Below are 18980 nucleotides of genomic sequence, written 5' to 3'. Positions count from 1 at the left end.
CAGAGATCCTTCAGCAAAGCCTTCTATATACAAGAGAAATTTTTTTATTGTCAATAATTGATGTTTTGTTGATCACAAAAGACAAATCACATACAAAGATGAAGACCAGAAAATATTTATTGCTACAAGGCAAAATGCTGCACATTCGGAAGAGGTCGGTGTGAAAAAATGGAAGGATCTGCATATGGCTTGAGTTTCTTGATGCCAGTCTTTGCCAAGATCACCGGCACAAACTGATCGTTCGTGAAGTGATCCTGAAAAACAAATGCAGCATCGCATATTTTTAGTTGCCATTTGTGAGGCACCGATCGCGGAAATATGTTGCACAAACAAAATCGCGAGGCGCTCAATCGTTGGTGACTCTCCTTGCAGTGACGCAAGATGCACGCGGTAACACTACAACCCTTTTTTTTTTATTTTAGTGGCACCCTAGTCTCTCGCGCATCGTTCTAAACTCGGCCGACTCAATGCAAGCGAGCTAAGAGTGAGCGAATCAGTTTCTATGCTCAAATACGCGGGAAAAGACGTGTATAAGTCCTTCGTGCCGGTAATATAGTTCCGTGTTTGTCTCGTCTCATGAATGTACTACGCGATCTTCATCGGCGAGACCGAAAGAGACAGGTAATACGATTCAGAGTTTGACAATGATTTACCGCAAAGTCTCCCTCGGAGGCAGCCGAAACCTTTCCGACCGATCCGGTGGAGCGATTGTCTCCGCCGTTGAAGATTCTCCTTTTCCCTCGGGACGGTAAAAAAAGCTTCTTTCTTTTCGCAATGCTGTTTGTGCAATTTACAGCGCAGCATGATGGCATCGCGTTGCCGCTGAGGTTGTGGTAAAATATAAAAAAAAACCTATGGCCGGGCCGCGAACAACAGAGCGGCCGCTACGCCTAGCCCAGTGATGGCGCTGGTTTCGAGCAGACGACCGAATCGCGCGGGATCATGGGAAGACAACGGTCACGTGTCGCGCCAGATCCAATTGAAGCGAGGGGAAAGAGAACTTTTGAGAGGGAGAGGGCATCGGCGAAAAGAAACTTCTCTTACCCATTTCAGACGATGGTTTGCGCTACCTTTCAGTATACATGGGCCTTACGTCACTCGGGGTGCTTTTCTGTCGCCGCACTGTCGCCCGGTCGACACCGGGCGGCCGCTTAACCTAGCTATAGCTCTTTACGATAGGCACTGCTCAGACAGGGTGATGAACTTAAGCCGCTACGGAATCGATACGCCCGGCATATCGGTGGTTACCAAAGAGAGCGTCAGCAAGCAATTTCTCGCATTTTAACATTCGACTGATAACCTCGCACAAAAACATGGGCATTTTTCATAAAAAGCCGAGGCATCCATGTCGGTCTGTTGCAGCATTTTTTTTTTTCATAAAGAGTATGGTCGCGCGACTAAAGAAATTTTATTTCGCGTTTATGACGTTTCACTATTTACCGTGCGTGGCACGTTGTACACCGGAGCCCCAGCGTGGTTCCGGTGACACGTCATCAAGCACTACGGGTCTTCTGTGCACGAAATGTTTCAACTTTCATTTCGCCCTTTCCATACTCAAGGCGATAATGAATCACAGCGCTGAAGAGATATCGCTGGGAATCCGATACACAAAGCGAGTAACAGTGCTTTTTGTATCGGATGTGACGGCGCTTACAGCGCACCACCGGCGAAACCCGGAACTCCCAGACGCGCCAAGCGAGGGTCGAGCTCATTTTAGTAGGACCCGCACCCTCACACCCCGGCGCATTTTCCTTAGTTCTCAGGGGCCCTCCGGGTGGAGCAGCCTGTATCAACGGCCACGCGTTCCGGCGTAAGGGTTTCATTTCGTGATTATTACAATGTGCATGTGTTTCTTTTGTATCGCACCTGCCAAGCCAGGTCCACAAGCCCTTGAGGCTTTCACCGGCTCGCTATTGTACTTTAGAAAATGTATTTTCTTCAAAATAAAACTATCTTCTATATGAACTAGAGGAAGGGTATAGTGAGCTCAGCGAGCGCTCACGGCTGCCGCACTCAGTGTCGACGGCTCGAGAGGACGCCACTAAGGCATGTTTTAGATAGGCTGTATGAAGTGGGCAGCCAAGGCGGCTGGCATTGCATTTGCTCCGCGATTAAACACTAATTCAGCATGACACTTCATTGGCCAGAAACGACAGCAAACACAGGGTAATGATCAGTACAGAACGGAAGCCACCTCGCGCTGCCATACCTCCAAACCGCCAACAGCAAGCCAAACCTGCGCCGAAGGTTTTCGGAACGCCCGGAATCGGTCGGATCCTCGAATCCCTAAACGACCGCAGCGCCGCCGCGTACATCCAGGACCTTTCTACGCTCGCCGCTCCTAGGTGCCTGATGGTGCCTGATCCCACCGCCTTTTTTACCGTTTGGTGGCGGGTATGTCGACGAGTCATTTCTATTTTCCGGACTTTATGAACTGCATTTGTTTCTTTTCTGATCAAAAATACCGAACAAAAACTACTTTCATAAATAATTGAAACGGTTCGCGTCACTTATATTTTGTATTTCCACTAAAAAAAAGCTTTTAGCGGCTCTCACCAGTAGTAAACCCAGGACCAAAGACCTCACATTTCGCGCGCTTTCGGCACCGTGGGTCGCCCCCGCAGGTGGAGGAGGTTTCCGTATCGTCCGGTTAAAACATGACGCACTGATATTTAGTTACTCTCTCCGTGCCCGCTGGCTTGTCCGAACCCCAAGAGATGTGGAAACCGCAAAACAGGTAGACGCGTAAATATGATTGCAGGGCTCCTTTAAGGGCCAGATTTGGAATATGTTGCAACTTCGGGGGAAGCAGGGGGGGGGGGGGGGACACAAATAAGTTAATAAAAGACAAATAATGAATAAAAAAATCTAAATAACAACTGAAATACAAAAATATAAGCTAGAAAAGAAAGGAAACGCCGAGTACATATACATACACTGTTTTTAAATTCGATATGTTTGTAATAATGACATATCAAAGTAATGGTAAACCAGACATTCACCAGGCATGAATCAAAACGCATATAAACTTTTGCATATTTTCACAGAGCAAAAGGCTAAGAAAATGGAAAATCTGATAATCGCAATATGCAAAAGAGGACATTAAGCCCGATACACGTAAGAATGCAAAATAATTCTAACGAAGTTCTAAAAAAATCATTCTAACACCTTTCAGAATGATTGCGGAATTGATGAGGAAAGATTTTTAGAGTTGCTGCGTTTCTGTCTCGGCTCCACGTATGTTGTTTTTGATGGCGCGAATCATTTGCAGAAAGAAGGTATCTCCATTAGCTCAAGCGTGGCACCAGTCTTAAGTGATATCGATCTGTAAAAGTGTGGCAGAGGGATTGAACAAATGTTGGAAGCCGATGATATCCGCATTTACAGATATGTGGATAGTTATTTGCTGCTGTTACACCCACAAGAAGCGTCCCAAAACGATCATTTTGTCTAAAATATATTGGGAGTTTTTAGTCAATGCTCCCCGGGGGTTAGACTTTACAAAGGAGGATCATGAAAATGGTAACTTGCAATTTCTGGACCTTACATTGTCGCTTCAGCAATCACATGTATGCTGGTGTTATGCTACCAAATCAAAGAAGTGTCTGCTCCCGCACAGTTAAAACCATTCTAAGGTGGTTAAAAGAGCTATAGTTTTTACCTGTCTCCGCGCATCCTGGGCGAAGTCTTGTCCCACAGGATGGTGGAGGGTTTTGCATCCCAGGTGAACAGGCTGAAGAACGGGGGTTTTCTATCGCCACTCCTTACAGGAGTGGGTAAATCACTGCTGCAAAGGCATCGGGGGACTGCTGTGGCCCCAGAGAAGTGTAAGCTCAGAGTGACCCGGCAGTGGTGCCACGTACACAAGGTCAGCCACAGGATTAAGGTGGCGGAGAGACACAAGGTCCCGGTTCTTTTCTCCGCTCCCGAGAAGCTGGAGAAGTTGTATGGTAGAATTGGTAGGAGAGCAGCAACGCAGCGCGATGCGAAAATAAGCATAAAAAAAACAGATTGCACCGTGCAAAATAAAAACTCTGTATAGAGTACCACTATCATGTGGTTAGCAGTATATATTGGACAGTTTGGTAGATGCGCCAACTTTAGACTGAGGGAGCATGCATTATCTGCCGCCGCATTTGGCGATTCAGTGTGACAGGTGTGGGTGCGCCCCTAATGTTGAAGGGACAACAATAATGATGCGACACAACAAGGGGACAGTGTTGTACGGAACGGCGTTCCAAGGAACGGCGTTCCTGGGACGCGTTCCTTTTAGGAGAAACGAAGGAACGCCGCCGTTCCATTTTGCATCCATGGAACTGGAACGGGAACTCGTTACATTTTTACGGGAACGGAAGAAGAAACGGCGTTCCCTTTCCTTCTTCCGGTGGGGAAATTTTTGTTTTATTTCTAAGAGGTAAATTCTAAAAAGAGTTTAAAAGAAACAATATATTTACAATAAGCAGGACATCTAACGTTTTTTATTACTTAGGGTTTATTTTGTGAAGTCCTCTCTTGGTTACAGTCGACTTCAGGAGAAGTTGTTGGCATTAACTCTCTTTTCAGTGCCGAAAATAGCGGTAGAGAAGTGAAAACATTTAGTTAAAGGAAAAGACAGAAAAAAGGACGTGTCAAACTTAACCACTTTCTTTGCTTCCACGAATCCTCATGCACTCAGAAAACTAAGGCCGACTATGGCTATCACTGAACTACAAAGAGACCTACAGTTACACAAAGAGAGCAGGTTACCAGACATCGAACGTACCCTTATATCCAGAACATTAACCAGATGCAAAAAAAAAAATTAACCTTATTTACTTTTCTTTTTTCCCACCTTCAAACTGAACAACGAATCCAACCTTCACGAAAAACTGGTGGTTTTCAAGACCGACCTTCAAAATTCAAAAGTCCTACCCCATTTCAACTTGCTCGTCTCGCGCACAACGATATCGAGAATCAACTGTTGTTAAGTTCGAACAAGGGACTGTGTGAATTAAAACATATGAGGTTGTTGTAAGACGCTCGTACATTGTGGGGCAACGGTACACTTAGCTCGCCTGCATCGCCCACCACCATAAACATAAATATGACAACACGCTGAAATTTTTAAAATAAATGTATCAACAAATGAAACCTTGTTTCCGCTTGTTTTCTTCTCCGGTGTCCTTGCATCACGGCATTCAAATTCGTATATTCCCATTTGATGGGATAAATAAAAATAAAAACATCTTGTGAAAGAATTAAAATATGGTAATTAACAAAAGGCAGATGTAACGTATATGTAATGAAATGTTTCATTTTTTTAAATTGTAACGGGAACGAGTTCCTTTCTCGTAGATGGAACTTGTAACGGGAACGCGCTTTAAAAATCAGAAGGAACGAGGAACGAGCTTGCGTTCCTTTTTTTGAGGCACGTGTACAACACTGCAAGGGGACGAAGGAGATAACGGGGGAATTTTATAGATCACGATGTAGGGCCAGCGCCCTGCCCCCTCTGTAGCCCTCTATCAAAAAGAGATAGAATATCTCGGCCCATGGGAACGTGGGTGTGGTGTATTGTTCGGGTTTTTTCGCGGCCTTTATGTGTTTTTTTTTTTCTATTAAATTTTTGTTGCAAGTCAGCGCCTTGCCTTTGGGTATACTCTTCTACTGGTCCGTTGTTTGTTTGCGCTGTATTCTCGTTCCGATCCATCACCAACTCGCCCATATTTCTACGCTTCTACAGTTCAAATCGGGAGTAGCCGTCGGAGCTATTCGCACTGTTTCTTTGTTTTTCTCTACGCGTCGTTTGCTCTGCCTCGTTTATAACGCACGCGCGCGCTTGTTTGTCCGGCGAATGGGCATGCCGAACAAATATTGCACTACATCCACTTCAAAAACAACAAAAAAGTGAATGTGTTTAAGTTCTCTCAACACGGTGACCGGCAAGTGAGGGCAAGAGCCACCCCAAGGGAGAATCTTGAGTCTCAAAAAACCAGGATAAAAACTCCTTGTTGTGATTTGCCGGTTATCTTGCACAGTTTCAGGCGCTTTCTAATTTTTCTGAGCTTCCATCGAATGACTTACGTCGATTACCATCATGTCGGGGGTCATTACAGAAATAGGCTCAATGTGATCAAAGTACTTCGGCATCCGTTTAAGTTCGACAGCTTACGTCAAGGACTTGCGATGCTACTTATACTTTAACAGCCTGTTTATACAGAACCAGTGAAATTCCTTCTGCAAACGGATATGACTTTGAGCGCGGTGCCAGGTGGCCAGGTTAACGGCTCATTCATTGAACAATTTTTTCTATTACTACGACTGGGCAACCGCAAAGCTTCCTCAGTTTATTTATGCTGTAAATCATTAAAAAAAGATAAGACGCGTGTAAAAGGTCACATCTATTCGTGTAAAAAGACGTGCACGTGAAAATATGCTGACTCGCGTGTTCCTGCACGAATATAATTATCGGGATCATTTGTGCATCGTGTGACGCGGGAACCAAATACAAAGTGCTGATAAATTGTTCTCATTTATACTTTATTCATTGGCAAACAACATTATATGTTTGACGAGTTGTCACAAACTGTAAAAGAAATTGCATAGCAATCACCAATCTATCAACGACCAATAAACCGCCCTCAATCCACCCCTCGTGGAAATACTTCCTTATCTGTTATCTTTACCAACATACGGAGCTTCCTTTCAAAGCGGGATCTTGTATCTAATCTCATGTCGTCATCCAGCAGCAATATATTACTACTAACTGAAACATGGTTAACTGCCGACGTCACTGACGCAGAAGTCCTTGCTGACTTGCCGAATTTTCAAATCTTTCGAAATGATCGGAAAGGCGCACGAGGTGGAGGTGTACTCATCGCCGTTAGCCAACAGTTGTCCTGTTCTCTCATTACCATTCCCTCTGCTATTGAAGCATTGTGGCTCATCTGTCGGGCTTCTCCGCAAACAGTTGTACTGGGCATCTGCTACAGACCACGAAATTATAGTACCGAATTTTCCCGTAAACTAAACGACCTACTATGTCAACTTTCTGCAGAGTACCCTAATGCACAAATTCTTCTTTTTGGTGACTTTAATTTCCCAAATATTAATTGGATTGACCCATCACCCTTAACTGTAAGCAACTCAGAAGAAAAAGAATTCATTGAGGTTTGTCTCAATTTTAATCTCACCCAGCTGGTAACAGAACCGACGCGCGTCGCTCGCGAATCTGCAAATATTTTAGATCTCATATTAACCAATCAACCTGACAGTCTATCATCCATAAACTACCTTCGAGAGATTAGTGACCACTAAGTTATTCATGCTGTCTTTGAGCTTACTCCTCCAAAACGTCATACCGAAAAGAAAACAATACGCCTGTACTGTAAAGGAAGTTATGAAACTATAAATAACGAGCTGAACACCTTTTTTCCAGTTTTTGAAGCAACATTTCACAACCAGTCAATTCATGAAAATTGGTTGATTTTTAAAAATAAGTTAAACGAACTAGCAAATAATTTCATCCCCTTGTTCAGTTTCCACGCAGATCAACATAAACCGTGGTTCACTAAAAGCCTCAAAAAATTAAAAAAACAGGAAAAAACGTCTTTTCCGCTCAGCCAAGCTGTCGGCTGGCCCTTGTGCATGGGAAAAATACTACACGGCTGAGGATGCCTATTTAACCGCAATCCGAAACGCCAAGTACACTTTTTTCCACGTGGACCTACCAAATATGTTGATTAAAACGCCCGAAAATTCTGGCAAGTGATAAACCCTCAGCAAAAGCATACTGTTGCCATTATCAAGGAATTGGGCGAACCTGTGAATGATGCTGAATGTGCGAACATTTTCAACACCGCGTTTTCATCGGTTTTTACTGCAGAATCTGATGTGTCATTTACAATGCTCCCTGCAAACACCGAGTATCCAGTGTCTCCCGTCACTTTTGTTGCTGATGGTATTGCGTCAGTAATCGATAACATTAAACTGTCATCATCAGCCGGCGTAGACGAAATTAATTCCAAATTTAAAAAAAATACTAAACACATCTCTGCAGCATGTTTGTCCTTGTTATTTTCTCAGTCACTTTCTACAGGTAACATTCCGGAAGACTGGAAGGTGGGAAAGGTCGTTCCCGTCTACAAATCAGGTAATAAAGAATCTCCATTAAACTACTGCCCTATCTCTCTAACGAGCGTGCCTTGTAAAATCATGGAACACGTCATTTTTTCTCAAGTCATGCATTTTCTGGACTCGATCGACTTCTTCCATTCTTCGCAGCACGGCTTTCGTAAAGGATTCTCCTGCGAAACTCAGTTAGCCCTCTTTCTTCATGATCTGCACATTAACCTCGACTGTAACGTACAAACTGACGCCATATTTTTAGATTTTTCAAAAGCATTTGACAAAGTACCTCATCAGCGCTTGCTACTAAAACTTGCTCAGTTGAACTTAGACCATAATATCTTACGATGGATCAAAGAATTTCTTAACAACCGCTCCCAATCTGTCCTAGTTAACAACCAGTCTTCTAATCTCATCCCAGTCACATCGGGCGTCCCCCAACGGTCTGTTCTTGGTCCGCTTTTATTTTTAATATATATTAATGATTTACCGCAACATTTATCCTGCAATATTCGCATGTTTGCAGATGACTGCGTAATCTACCATTCCGTCACTACCGTATCGGACCAATCTGCCCTCCAAAACGACCTTAACCACGTGCTGCAATGGTGCGACCGTTGGTTAATGTCACTTAACTCTACTAAATGTAAAGTTATGTCCTTTCACCGCCGCCGCAATCCCCTTTTCTTTCCCTATACCACCACTACCACCCCCGTAGAATTAACCGAATCATATAAATACCTTGGTGTCACCCTTTGCAGCGATTTATCTTGGCGTACGCATATTACTAACATTACCTCATCTGCTAACAAAACCCTGGGATTCCTTAAACGTCAACTACGCCGCGCCCCTCAGGAAGTAAGACTACTAGCCTACAAATCACTAATAAGATCAAAGCTTGAATATGCATCCGCCGTCTGGGACCCTCACCAAGTATACCTCATCAACGCACTCGAAGCAGTCCAAAATCGCGCAACTAGATTCATTCATTCTTCATACTCGTACCATACCAGCATATCACCCCTGAAAGCTGAATCAGGTTTACTTAGTCTCGCTTGTCGTCGCCGCATCGCCACCCTCTGTTTGTTTCACAAGTTATTTAATTCCCCCCTTTATATCTCACCTTACATAGTACCTCCCACACGCATATCTCACCGCACCAGTCATCCTCTCCAGGTTGCTCGCCCACGCGCTCGCACTGTCACTTTTTCCGCGTCATTCTTCCCCCGAGCAGCTGCAGACTGGAACGGCCTTCCCCACCTCATTGCTGCCATCACCTGCCCATCAATCTTCTTCGAAAATGTTACCAATCATCTCTCATCCTGAAGACTAGCACCTATGTTTGATTATTTTTGTAACCCCACCCCTTATGTAACACCCCCTAAAAGGGGGTCTTTAAGGTAATAAAATAAAATGAAATGAAATGAAATGGAAAGGGACATTTGTTTTTCCAGTGCGCGAGCTTCACTTCACGGAGAATGATATCCTTCGAGAGAGGTCACACGCGGATGATGCTACAGGGTCACAGGTCATCGTTCCATTGAAGCCTCCCCGCGTACGCCATAGCGCACTGTCATAATTTCAGCTTGACATGTGGTGTAGATGCAAGTAGCTCTTGAGAAGAAGCTTTCTGAACCGCTTAGTTTCAGGCGAGAATGCAGTTATTACATTTGTTTATTAAGTCAACCTTGTTGATGCTGTGATGTACAATGCCTTTTTCAATCGTTCTTCATCTTGTAATTCTTGGCAAATATTGCTTAGAAATAATCCATTTTGCAGGAATAATTACATCATGCACAATTTCGTGCTTAAAAGTAAGCCCTACCTATCTCGAGAATTATACACCTACTCTGTTCTTGAATTTTACATCAATGATCTTATGAAAGAATACCTTGGCAGTTTAAGAAAATTAGCTTCCTAACCCAAATTTTTTAACAGTTGGAATATAAAGAAATGAACAAGATTGCATCGATAAAACCTTGTTGCTAGGAAGGTAAACCCGCGCGTTTTACCTTCTCTTCCCCGCTTTAGAGCGGCAACGATGACGTTCTCTTTCGGCCATTTCCGGAGGGAGGAAGAGAGCCCGCACACAGCTTTATTAAGCGCTCAAAATGAAAGAGGGAACGCGTGCCTGTACCTTCCGCTGCATTGCCAAGAAAAGTTGTCGCGGAGTATAGTCTACGAGGTGCTCCCTAACCCCCGCTCTAAGCCTACACTCTAAGAAAAAAGGGAGGAGAAAGGTAGCAAAAGCGACTGTTCCTCCTTGTTGCGGACAAGTTGCCCAGAGAAGGGAGGAACGGCAGTTCAGATGAAAGGAGGAGGGCGAGTTCCTCCTTGTTCAGTTGGCGCAGGGGTAGAACATCGCGCTACTGACTAGGTGGTCAACGGTTCAATCCCCAAAAAAGTTATTTTTTTTTTTGTAAAGTTTTTTTTTTAATTATTTTTGTTTACCAAAACACACATAAACAAACCCAGACCGATGAAAGGAAAATTGAAGTCCTTATTATTCTCCGAGACGTTTTCCTCCTCCAGGCAGACCGGAGAAAGCTTTCGCCCTTCCGACCCATCTTCTTTCGGTTTCGTTTTTCGAGCACATCGCGCACGTTGTTTAATAAATTAATGTTGAGTTGATTGAGCTACAGCGGCAGCGAAGGCCGCCTGTAATTCCGTCTTCTAGTCCAAACGTGCAGAACATTTCGGTTGCATTGACGTTTTTACCACTAATTTTATCAAACGAGCTAACGAAGCCGCTAGAAACAGCGAAGTTCTGGAGCAGTGCCAGCAGCGCTACATACACTGGGTAAGACGGCCGTCTCCAATTTGCGGGACACATGCGGAACTACAGCAGCGAAACTACGAGGAACTGTTTCGACGTTTTCGACGTTATGGAAATCGCGGGAACTGCGTCCAAGGAAGGCAGGTTTTCCTGCCGGCTGCCTGGGTGCCTTCCGTGCTGAGTTCGGTTCCGTTGTCCCGTGCCGAGTGCCAACCGGCGTTCAACGTGATTCTTCTGCGTGTCAGCAACATCGTCAACGTGATTCTGTATTTCTTCGTGTCAGCGACATCGTGATGGCAGTGTTGTGGGTTGTGAACAGAAGGCTGGAATTATCGCCGATGTGACCGTGCGTTCGCGTATCAGTGGTGTAACAACAAGATGAGATGACGTAAACTGTCGGGCATTGATGCCGCTGGTCGGGCCGTTATCGGAGGGGCCGGGGTATCGCAGGATGACATCCCGCTTTACATTAAAGAGTTTAAAACCACTTGAGGGATTAGGTGCAGTCGATCGACGTGTGGATAGTCATGTTGGAACGCTGGTCTGAACGGTAAGCTCCTATCGTACAGTGGCCAATGTGACTGTCGGTCCCCGAGAGCGATTGCGCTCTGGGGAAAAGACAACACTACGAAAGTATGACGGAAAGTACGTATATTTATAATGGAAGTTTAGCATAAAAAAAAAAGACAGGCAAAATCGAAAAAAAAATAACAAAAAACGCTATCCTTTATTTTACTGTTTATATATATTACGGTTCCTCTAGAAACTGCCCTCTAAGTGGCGCGCTGGGATGAGCGCTAGACGTTTTCGAGCTCGCAACGGCGCAGCTCCGTACACTTAACAGTTGTCGCAAGTCGCGGCTTTGACTGCATTCAAGTTGATCGAAAAGCGATTTCTGTGCCCGTGAAGCATCACTTCCAGCTGAGTGGGTATCCGCTCTACAGAGATTAATTCAAGACGGCAATTGCAGCTTTGCGCGAACAGCACAAATAGAAAAACGAACACTACAATATAAATACTGGCTACGAAGGACCATGCGGGAAAACAAACTCATGGCTTGGAACCACATTGGAGCGGCTCGATTTATTGGCTTTCAAATAATTATGGCATGATCGAGCGTCTTCTTTTTAATAAGAGATTCATCCCCTGAGCCATTAAAAATAGCCTCAGATGTATGACATTGCTGGAAAAAAATGAACATGTTCGGAATATTTTTTTTTTTTTGCTTAGGGAGTCACCGAAAAATTCCGTACGTTCAAAACGACCACTATAAAAGACGGAAACGCAGGGCAGGGTAGTAGTGATCGGGGTAGTGTGCTGTTGTATTGATGTTTGTATGTGCGATGCCTGTGTATGCGTTCAATATATGTTGACCTGATGTATGTAGTGTGCGCAACGTGTCTACATGTGCTAGAGATTCCGAAAAAAAGGAAACGCAATTGTGGCGTAAGGAAAAAAATATTTTTTGCAAAACATGAATTGGGCGGTACCTAGGGCCACCTAGCCTAGCTACGTGCGATTACTCTGCTTGACCCTGCCATCTGGTGGCAAGCGATTTAACATCCTTTACGGTACGCGGCTACGCCATAATTTCGTGTTACCGTGCTGAGATAAGCCAAGAGGTTGCTTCGGATTTGCTTTTTTTTTTTTTTTTTGAGAGCGGCTTTTGGTTTTGCGGGCGAATGATTTTCACTCCTCCGTGATGTGCGGTTGACACAACGGTTGACGAAGGAATTGTGGCTCGAGGAATAGCAAAGGTAGGACATAAAGTCCGCGAACTGAGTGCCGGTTGTCTCCGTTGAACATCGCAGTGCTGACGATGAGAAGACTGAGTGACTGCATGCTTTCGAAACGCAAGTTTCTTTACCTGCAGGGGTAAAGAAACTTCGGAAATAAATACAGTTCGCGGAAAGCTCGTGTTACGTTTTTATTTCCTGCTCCTCTCGCTTCGTGCAATAGACTTAGTGTTCCCGTTAAGCCTTACCGAGCTCGATTTGCTAGATTCGTGGCCGCCATAATGAGATGCAGTCGACGGAGGAACTTTTCCTCCCCTGCTTAAGGGACGAAAGTTTCTCCCTTTCTGAAGGAACATATGTGTCAAGAGCGTTCCTCCCTTTAGGGAGGACTATACTGACCCTTTTTTCTAAGAGTGTAAGGTAAGCCGACATCATAGAAACAAATCTCGCGCCTCCTCGCTGCAGACGCGACACTCTGAAAGCAATTTAGAGGATTGCCGCCGGTGGCGCTACAAGTGCAAAAACACCTGGTTAATTTACCGCTCTGTCGAATTTCCTTCGGTGAATTTGACGCAAGTGAATATGCACCATCGTAAGGGATGCAAGGAGTTAGATAAAAAGATAGCGTTTCAGCCCAAAAGAAATGGACGATGCCACCTCACCCCGCATTAACATGCTATGCCGTGACTGAGCACCTTATAGTTTCAAGATAAAGGGTCCAATAGAAGATGAAACAAAATATTGGCACGTTTTCTTAATCGTTTTAAGAAAAAAAAAAAAAAAACTAAACAAAAGAAAACTTTCAACTGCAGTAGCGGAGGCCGATGAGAAAAGCAGCTAGAGTAAAGCCCGGTTCTCAAACCGATTTAGGGTTGTAGCCCTCGGCAACACAAGCAACTTGATGCTTCCTGTACACGCTGCGGGAGGAAGGCGTGCGGTTCGGAATGGATGGATGCGCAACACGGTATACAGGATGTTTCACTTAGCTTGTGCCATGACTTTGGAAAAAAGCTGGTGCACGCTACGCTTGATGAACCAATACAGTAGTGTTCATAGTCCTCTCGTGCAACTCCAGATATTTCTTGTGATATGCTAAGATCGCTGATTAATATCAGATAACTGTCAAACTCTTAATTTGCGCACAAATCCCCCTATACACAAGTGTTAGAGTGAGTTGAGCAATATCCTATCCTGTCATTTACATAAATGTAGAAATTGTGTGCCGAATTTTTTTTATCTTTCAACAACTGCTCGAAGATCTTGAGCGATATTAATAGCATTAGACGTAATTACCAACTGGTGATCTGCAATGCATTTGCCATTAACTACGTAAAAAAAAAAAAAACCGGATGTAGCTTTATTGCTTTAAAACATTAGACACGAAAGGGCTACCTTAGTAAAAAACGACACTATCGGATGGTTCTCAACGCTCACTACCCTATTAAAAAACGTACAAGAAACATACCTGCTGTCTGTACGGTTGCTTGTACACCCGTGAGCGATATGAAGGTGAGCAGCCCCCTTCTTGTTTTTGACGCTCCTCCAAGTTTTGGAACAAGCTATATTCCAGAAGAGGGCTGGAACGCAAAGTTTAGACCCCCAAGCCACGTACCATTTGAGACGTTCAGAGTTGATATAGCTTTAGGGAGCCGTAAAAGAGGCAAGAAACCAGGTAAGGTGTCCACCTTCATATTGCCGGCAGGTGTAGAGTTGCATAAAAATAACTTGACTTACTCAATTGAACAATTCCGGGTTTGTTTGAAACGCGTAGCGCGCATAGTGCTTTTTTAAAGACTCGGCGCAATTCAGCTGAAACACCCCGTATATATTTTTGTGTTCTTTGCTATCAGAACCAAATGAAATCGGTGGTTTCCCCAATTCATTTTATTTCTAGAGATGCAGGCCCCGACACGTTGGCAGATTTTTTGAATGTCAAGTGTGCATATATGCGGCTGTTTCCTCACCCCCCGAAGTGCAATTGAGGATCACGAGTGATAATTGTAGAAACTTCACACGTATTGCCCCGTTAGTGAGGCATTGCAGGTTACCGGATTGTAAACTCTAAACACGGGGGCCCCGCAGGTTATCATAAAGGCGAGAATGCAGTCGAGGGAAATTCGTTTCCATACAACATCTTGAAACCATCTTTCAATGTCATCTTGTACGTAATCTGTTAGTTCTTCTATTTGATAATGTTGCGCAGTACAGTTTTCAAAAATTCCAAGTTTTTTCTTATACTCCTCAATCAGTTCCTCTTCTTTTCTTATAGTCTCGTCTTTCAGGTCCTCCACTATGCTTTTCAACTCGGTTTTTCTCAGCCACAAGTCGCATCCTATAAAAGCGAGGAGATACCAATTAATTGAGAAAAGATTGCACAGACAGTTTTGGGCGAATGGGGAAGTACTGAGACCTGCGGAAGCAGGTGACTCCAAATGAAAAAGAAAATCAGTGGCAGCACCGAGGAGTTGGTGAAAGTTAATACATTGATGTCTTGTTAATATGGACACCTCCGTTCTCCCCAAAAGATCGTCCATAATGCGAGTTGTTCATAATAACGAGACAAAAATGCATGTATTTTCTAAAGTTGTTCCAGAAAATGGTGTCGATATATCGGGATATCTATATTAACGGGGTTCATATTAACGGGACATGACTGTAATGTAAAATACAAATTTCATTTTTCAGACCGCGCTTGTTCTAAGTACTTACTGCTTTCTGTCTGTCTGTCTTTTTTCACTTTTTGTTTTGTTAATCAAGTTCTAATATTAACCCTTACTAATGGTAAACAAAATTTATATTGGTAAAGTTTTTTTGTTTTTTTTTGTCTTCAAACCCCAGATTTTCGTCGCTTCACTACACGATAAAAAAATGAATATCTCATTTAATGGTATAATTTGTTTGTTAAACGAAAAAGGCAGGAACAGGCATTGAATAATTTTGTTTTATATTTAGAGCTCAGCTGCCTATTCTGACACAGCGTTTCGTAACTATCGCTGTTATATTCCTTGAAAACATTATTTTAAAGATATTTGTTCAGATATTTATTTGTCTTGTGTCCAGAAACAGTCGATGCCTTAGTACTGGTACACATTCATACGCACACATACATTTTCACGAGGAAAAAAAAACACAAAATAAAAGAACACAAAAAAAAAACGAACATGATGTTAGTAAATCTGGATCATTAGTACACTTTTAAACTCTTGCTCACTTCCAAAAATGTCAACCGCTGCACTCAGTGCATTCAACTTGCTCTGAATTCGTAAAATGAGGCCAATGAAAACATATCTTTCACGTAGAACGTATTCTGGAGACAGCAGAGAAACAAGTCTAGGGCAACGGTTTCCGTTATGTACAGTTTTATGCAAAAATGCATAATCTCGAAGTTTTGCCCAAGTAACATAAACTCCTATCTAAAAAAAAGGACCGGCGGTTGTAATAACGGTCGTACACAATGCGTGCCAACTTTCTCTGCACACGTTCTAGGTTCTCAGAGCTGGTTACTCCCATACAGTTCCAAACTGCAGCATCAAACTCTAGTCACGAACGCAAAATAGTAGTGTAAAGCCTGACGAGACATGAAAGCTCTCAAAATAACGGGTTAAGAAGTGTCCGAACAGGATATTTCGGAACGTGTGAAGCGATACTTGTCCGCCATTTGACGCGAAAGTTGAAGTCCGGCAGTCCGTCTTCACCACGGCCTTACCTCTTCTGCTTTTTTCTTACGTCATAACGCTCCATCTGTTCTGCCGCGCCTACGTATCCTCCCCTTTGCCATATTTGGAAATAGACTTGAACAACAGCGGAAGCCTTGAGCATTTGGCTGACAGCCAACAGAGCGTGTGAGTGGTTGTCTGGACCCACGTGATGAGCATGGACTATGCCTCCGTCAAGCACAGAAGCGGACAGTAGCGAAGAAAAGTTTTAACGGACAGAAGTGGATGGCCTTACGCGGAGAAGTGCCGCATCACGTGTCCTTGAAGTGTCCTGTTGGGACATTCCTTCATACACGAAAACAAACCTAAAAGTCCTCAAGGCAAAAGCCTTGAGGTCATAAAAATTGCAGCCGACTGCACGTTATTTGTTCTCGGAAAATGCGCGTCAATCCGCAACGCTGCCGGCAAGCAAGATGATAATTTTTTGACCGCCACTTTCGATCGCTCCCCAGACCGGACTCGGAAGCTCCAAAGTAGTTTGAGATGTCAAAATAATGGCAAATATATGTTGACGAGAGACGCCAAAATGTTTTCTGAAAATACTTTCAAGTATTGAGGAGGTGGCGTCACGGATATAAAAAGATTGAAAATTATTTTGAAAGTGAACACCGAAATAGTCACTACCTTTACCTTACACATATAGTACGTGTCTACGTACAAGTCTAAATCAAATCAAAGCAAAATAGATCATTGGTAATAAGCAGCTCGCTTCATTCTAGAATCCTCTGTTAAGCAAGCTTGATTTGGCTATTTCTTCTTCCGTTATTAAGCAAACTGTACTACTATCTTTACCACCTAAATGAGTGAAAAACAAGAAAGTGTGACATTTACGTCGATAAAGTTTTAATAACCTTACCTCCCCAGGCTGCGGGACTCCTGAGAACGTAACATTGCGGCTCGTTGTATACCACATACATGTCCACATACTGAGGATTTTCCGGGAAGCGGAACAACTCTTTTAGAATATCTTCATTTAAATCATTATAGTCTAGTGTACTCAGCTGAGGTTTTGCAGCGTCCCCTGCGTGGAAAAATTGTTTCTGCAGTGAAAATTGTAGGTACCACCAACAGAAAATGCTCCACGTTTGGCGAGCACGAAACCTGAACTCACCCCTGTCAGGGAAGGGGGTACTCCTGGAATAGCAGGTAGAGTTATCATACTCAGCGTACGTGTAGCTTCCTGGGGGTACTGGAGTAGCACTTGGGAGTGTTCCTGGTTTGGGGTGCAAAAACAACTTATTGCACTTTCACAATAGTTTAGACGATTAGGCAGCTGAAATCATTCCAGGCTGCACGCTAATCCTGACCTGAGAGTGAAGCGAAGCAGTAAAATAACTAATACAATTATGTAAGTTACTGTAATTAGTAACATGTTTTGTAACTAAATAAGTTAAAATACAATGTTCGTAACTATAACGGTAACTTGGTTATAGCTTGTAACTTGGCATAGTTACAGTATCTTTAAGAAATTTCACTTTTCAGCGTCCTCGCCGAGCACTTGGAATCTGTAGAAGCACCTGTTGGTGAGAGTGCTTGAATTTTATTACTATATTCGTCTTCGATGACCCTTGAATTTTGTTAAATGTGAGGGATAAATATGGAGCCTGACTTAATTGCAAATGACATAAATTAGCATTGTGTTCGTGGTCTGCACTTTTGGAATTAAAGCAAACACTTAGCACTTTAGGAAATATAACTCGTGAGACGATCGTCTGAAACAGGCTAACATATAACCGCAGTGTGGTAAATAGAGCAAGTAACATGATGTTGAACGAAACCCGCTAAAGCTTCTTCGCTGCAGGTACCTTACTAAGTAAAATAAAATGGCAAAGAGTATTTAGATCCAAATAGAACGAGTCTGAACAAATGTTAATGCAAGGGTGCCAGTGAGCTGCTGAAGAGCTGACATGATTAGCCCTGGAGAGTTGGGAAACAGAGGGACAGGACACACGAATCTCCAAGCACAGCTGAAGTTTATTTTACGAAACACAACCTTAAATTCACAACGAAGAGAAGAAAAAAAAAACGAACAGACCAAAAGGAGACATCGACAGCGATGACGTCACACGTACCTAACAAGGATACACGTACCCAAAGAGGGTACACATCACGGCACAGCGCGAACACGACATCGGCACATTTTCGCATTTTACTTCTAAATAGTATTACCGACCAGGAAATTTTATCGCTTACAATATAGAACTGAATGAGCTTCTTCTGTTGCAATAATGTCTTGGATGACATCCCTTGGCTTCCAAGAGAAAAACTGGAAAAACCGGCGACCGCTTGTTTGCGCAAACAGTGTCGCGCTCTGTACACATAAACCCCAAGCCAAATTCCGGAACTAAAAGACGATAGATTTTACCGTACTACGGATAGAAACTGAGGACATAGTCCAAGTGCACAACCGAACGATCAATAAGCGATAAAATAAATGAGGTAATCCAAGTACTGATACGAGAAAAAGAAAACGGTTCTAGATTAAGAAACGCTTTCATGTTATTATCTAGAAAAACTATCATGTCGCTAAAACAACTAGCGTGCACATCGATCATCAATGACTATTTCTCTAAACGTTTGTAACAATCTTTTTTTTGTGTGTGGAACACTTCAGTATTTTTCCAAACAACGAAACAATTTCTACAG

The 18980-nt window shown here is 43.3% G+C and overlaps 1 protein-coding gene across 1 annotated transcript in view; it reads right to left on the bottom strand.

The window, feature by feature from the left end:
* Positions 1–14597: 14597 nt before the first annotated feature.
* Positions 14598–18980, bottom strand: part of LOC8044087 — a 30477-nt gene continuing 26094 nt past the window's right edge. Inside the window, exons 4-6 of the mRNA XM_002416577.5 lie at positions 17446–17547; positions 17191–17355; positions 14598–14950 (exon numbers count right to left, since the gene is read on the bottom strand). Coding sequence (XP_002416622.3) covers positions 14628–14950; positions 17191–17355; positions 17446–17547 — 590 coding nt within the window. The 3' untranslated portion in view covers positions 14598–14627. The remainder of the gene's footprint in view (positions 14951–17190; positions 17356–17445; positions 17548–18980) is intronic.

Source organism: Ixodes scapularis, unplaced genomic scaffold (genome assembly GCF_016920785.2).
Source record: "Ixodes scapularis isolate PalLabHiFi unplaced genomic scaffold, ASM1692078v2 PGA_scaffold5__190_contigs__length_132052651, whole genome shotgun sequence".
Classification (NCBI taxonomy): Eukaryota; Metazoa; Arthropoda; class Arachnida; order Ixodida; family Ixodidae; genus Ixodes; species Ixodes scapularis.
This window is presented reverse-complemented; position numbering and strand designations above follow the sequence as displayed.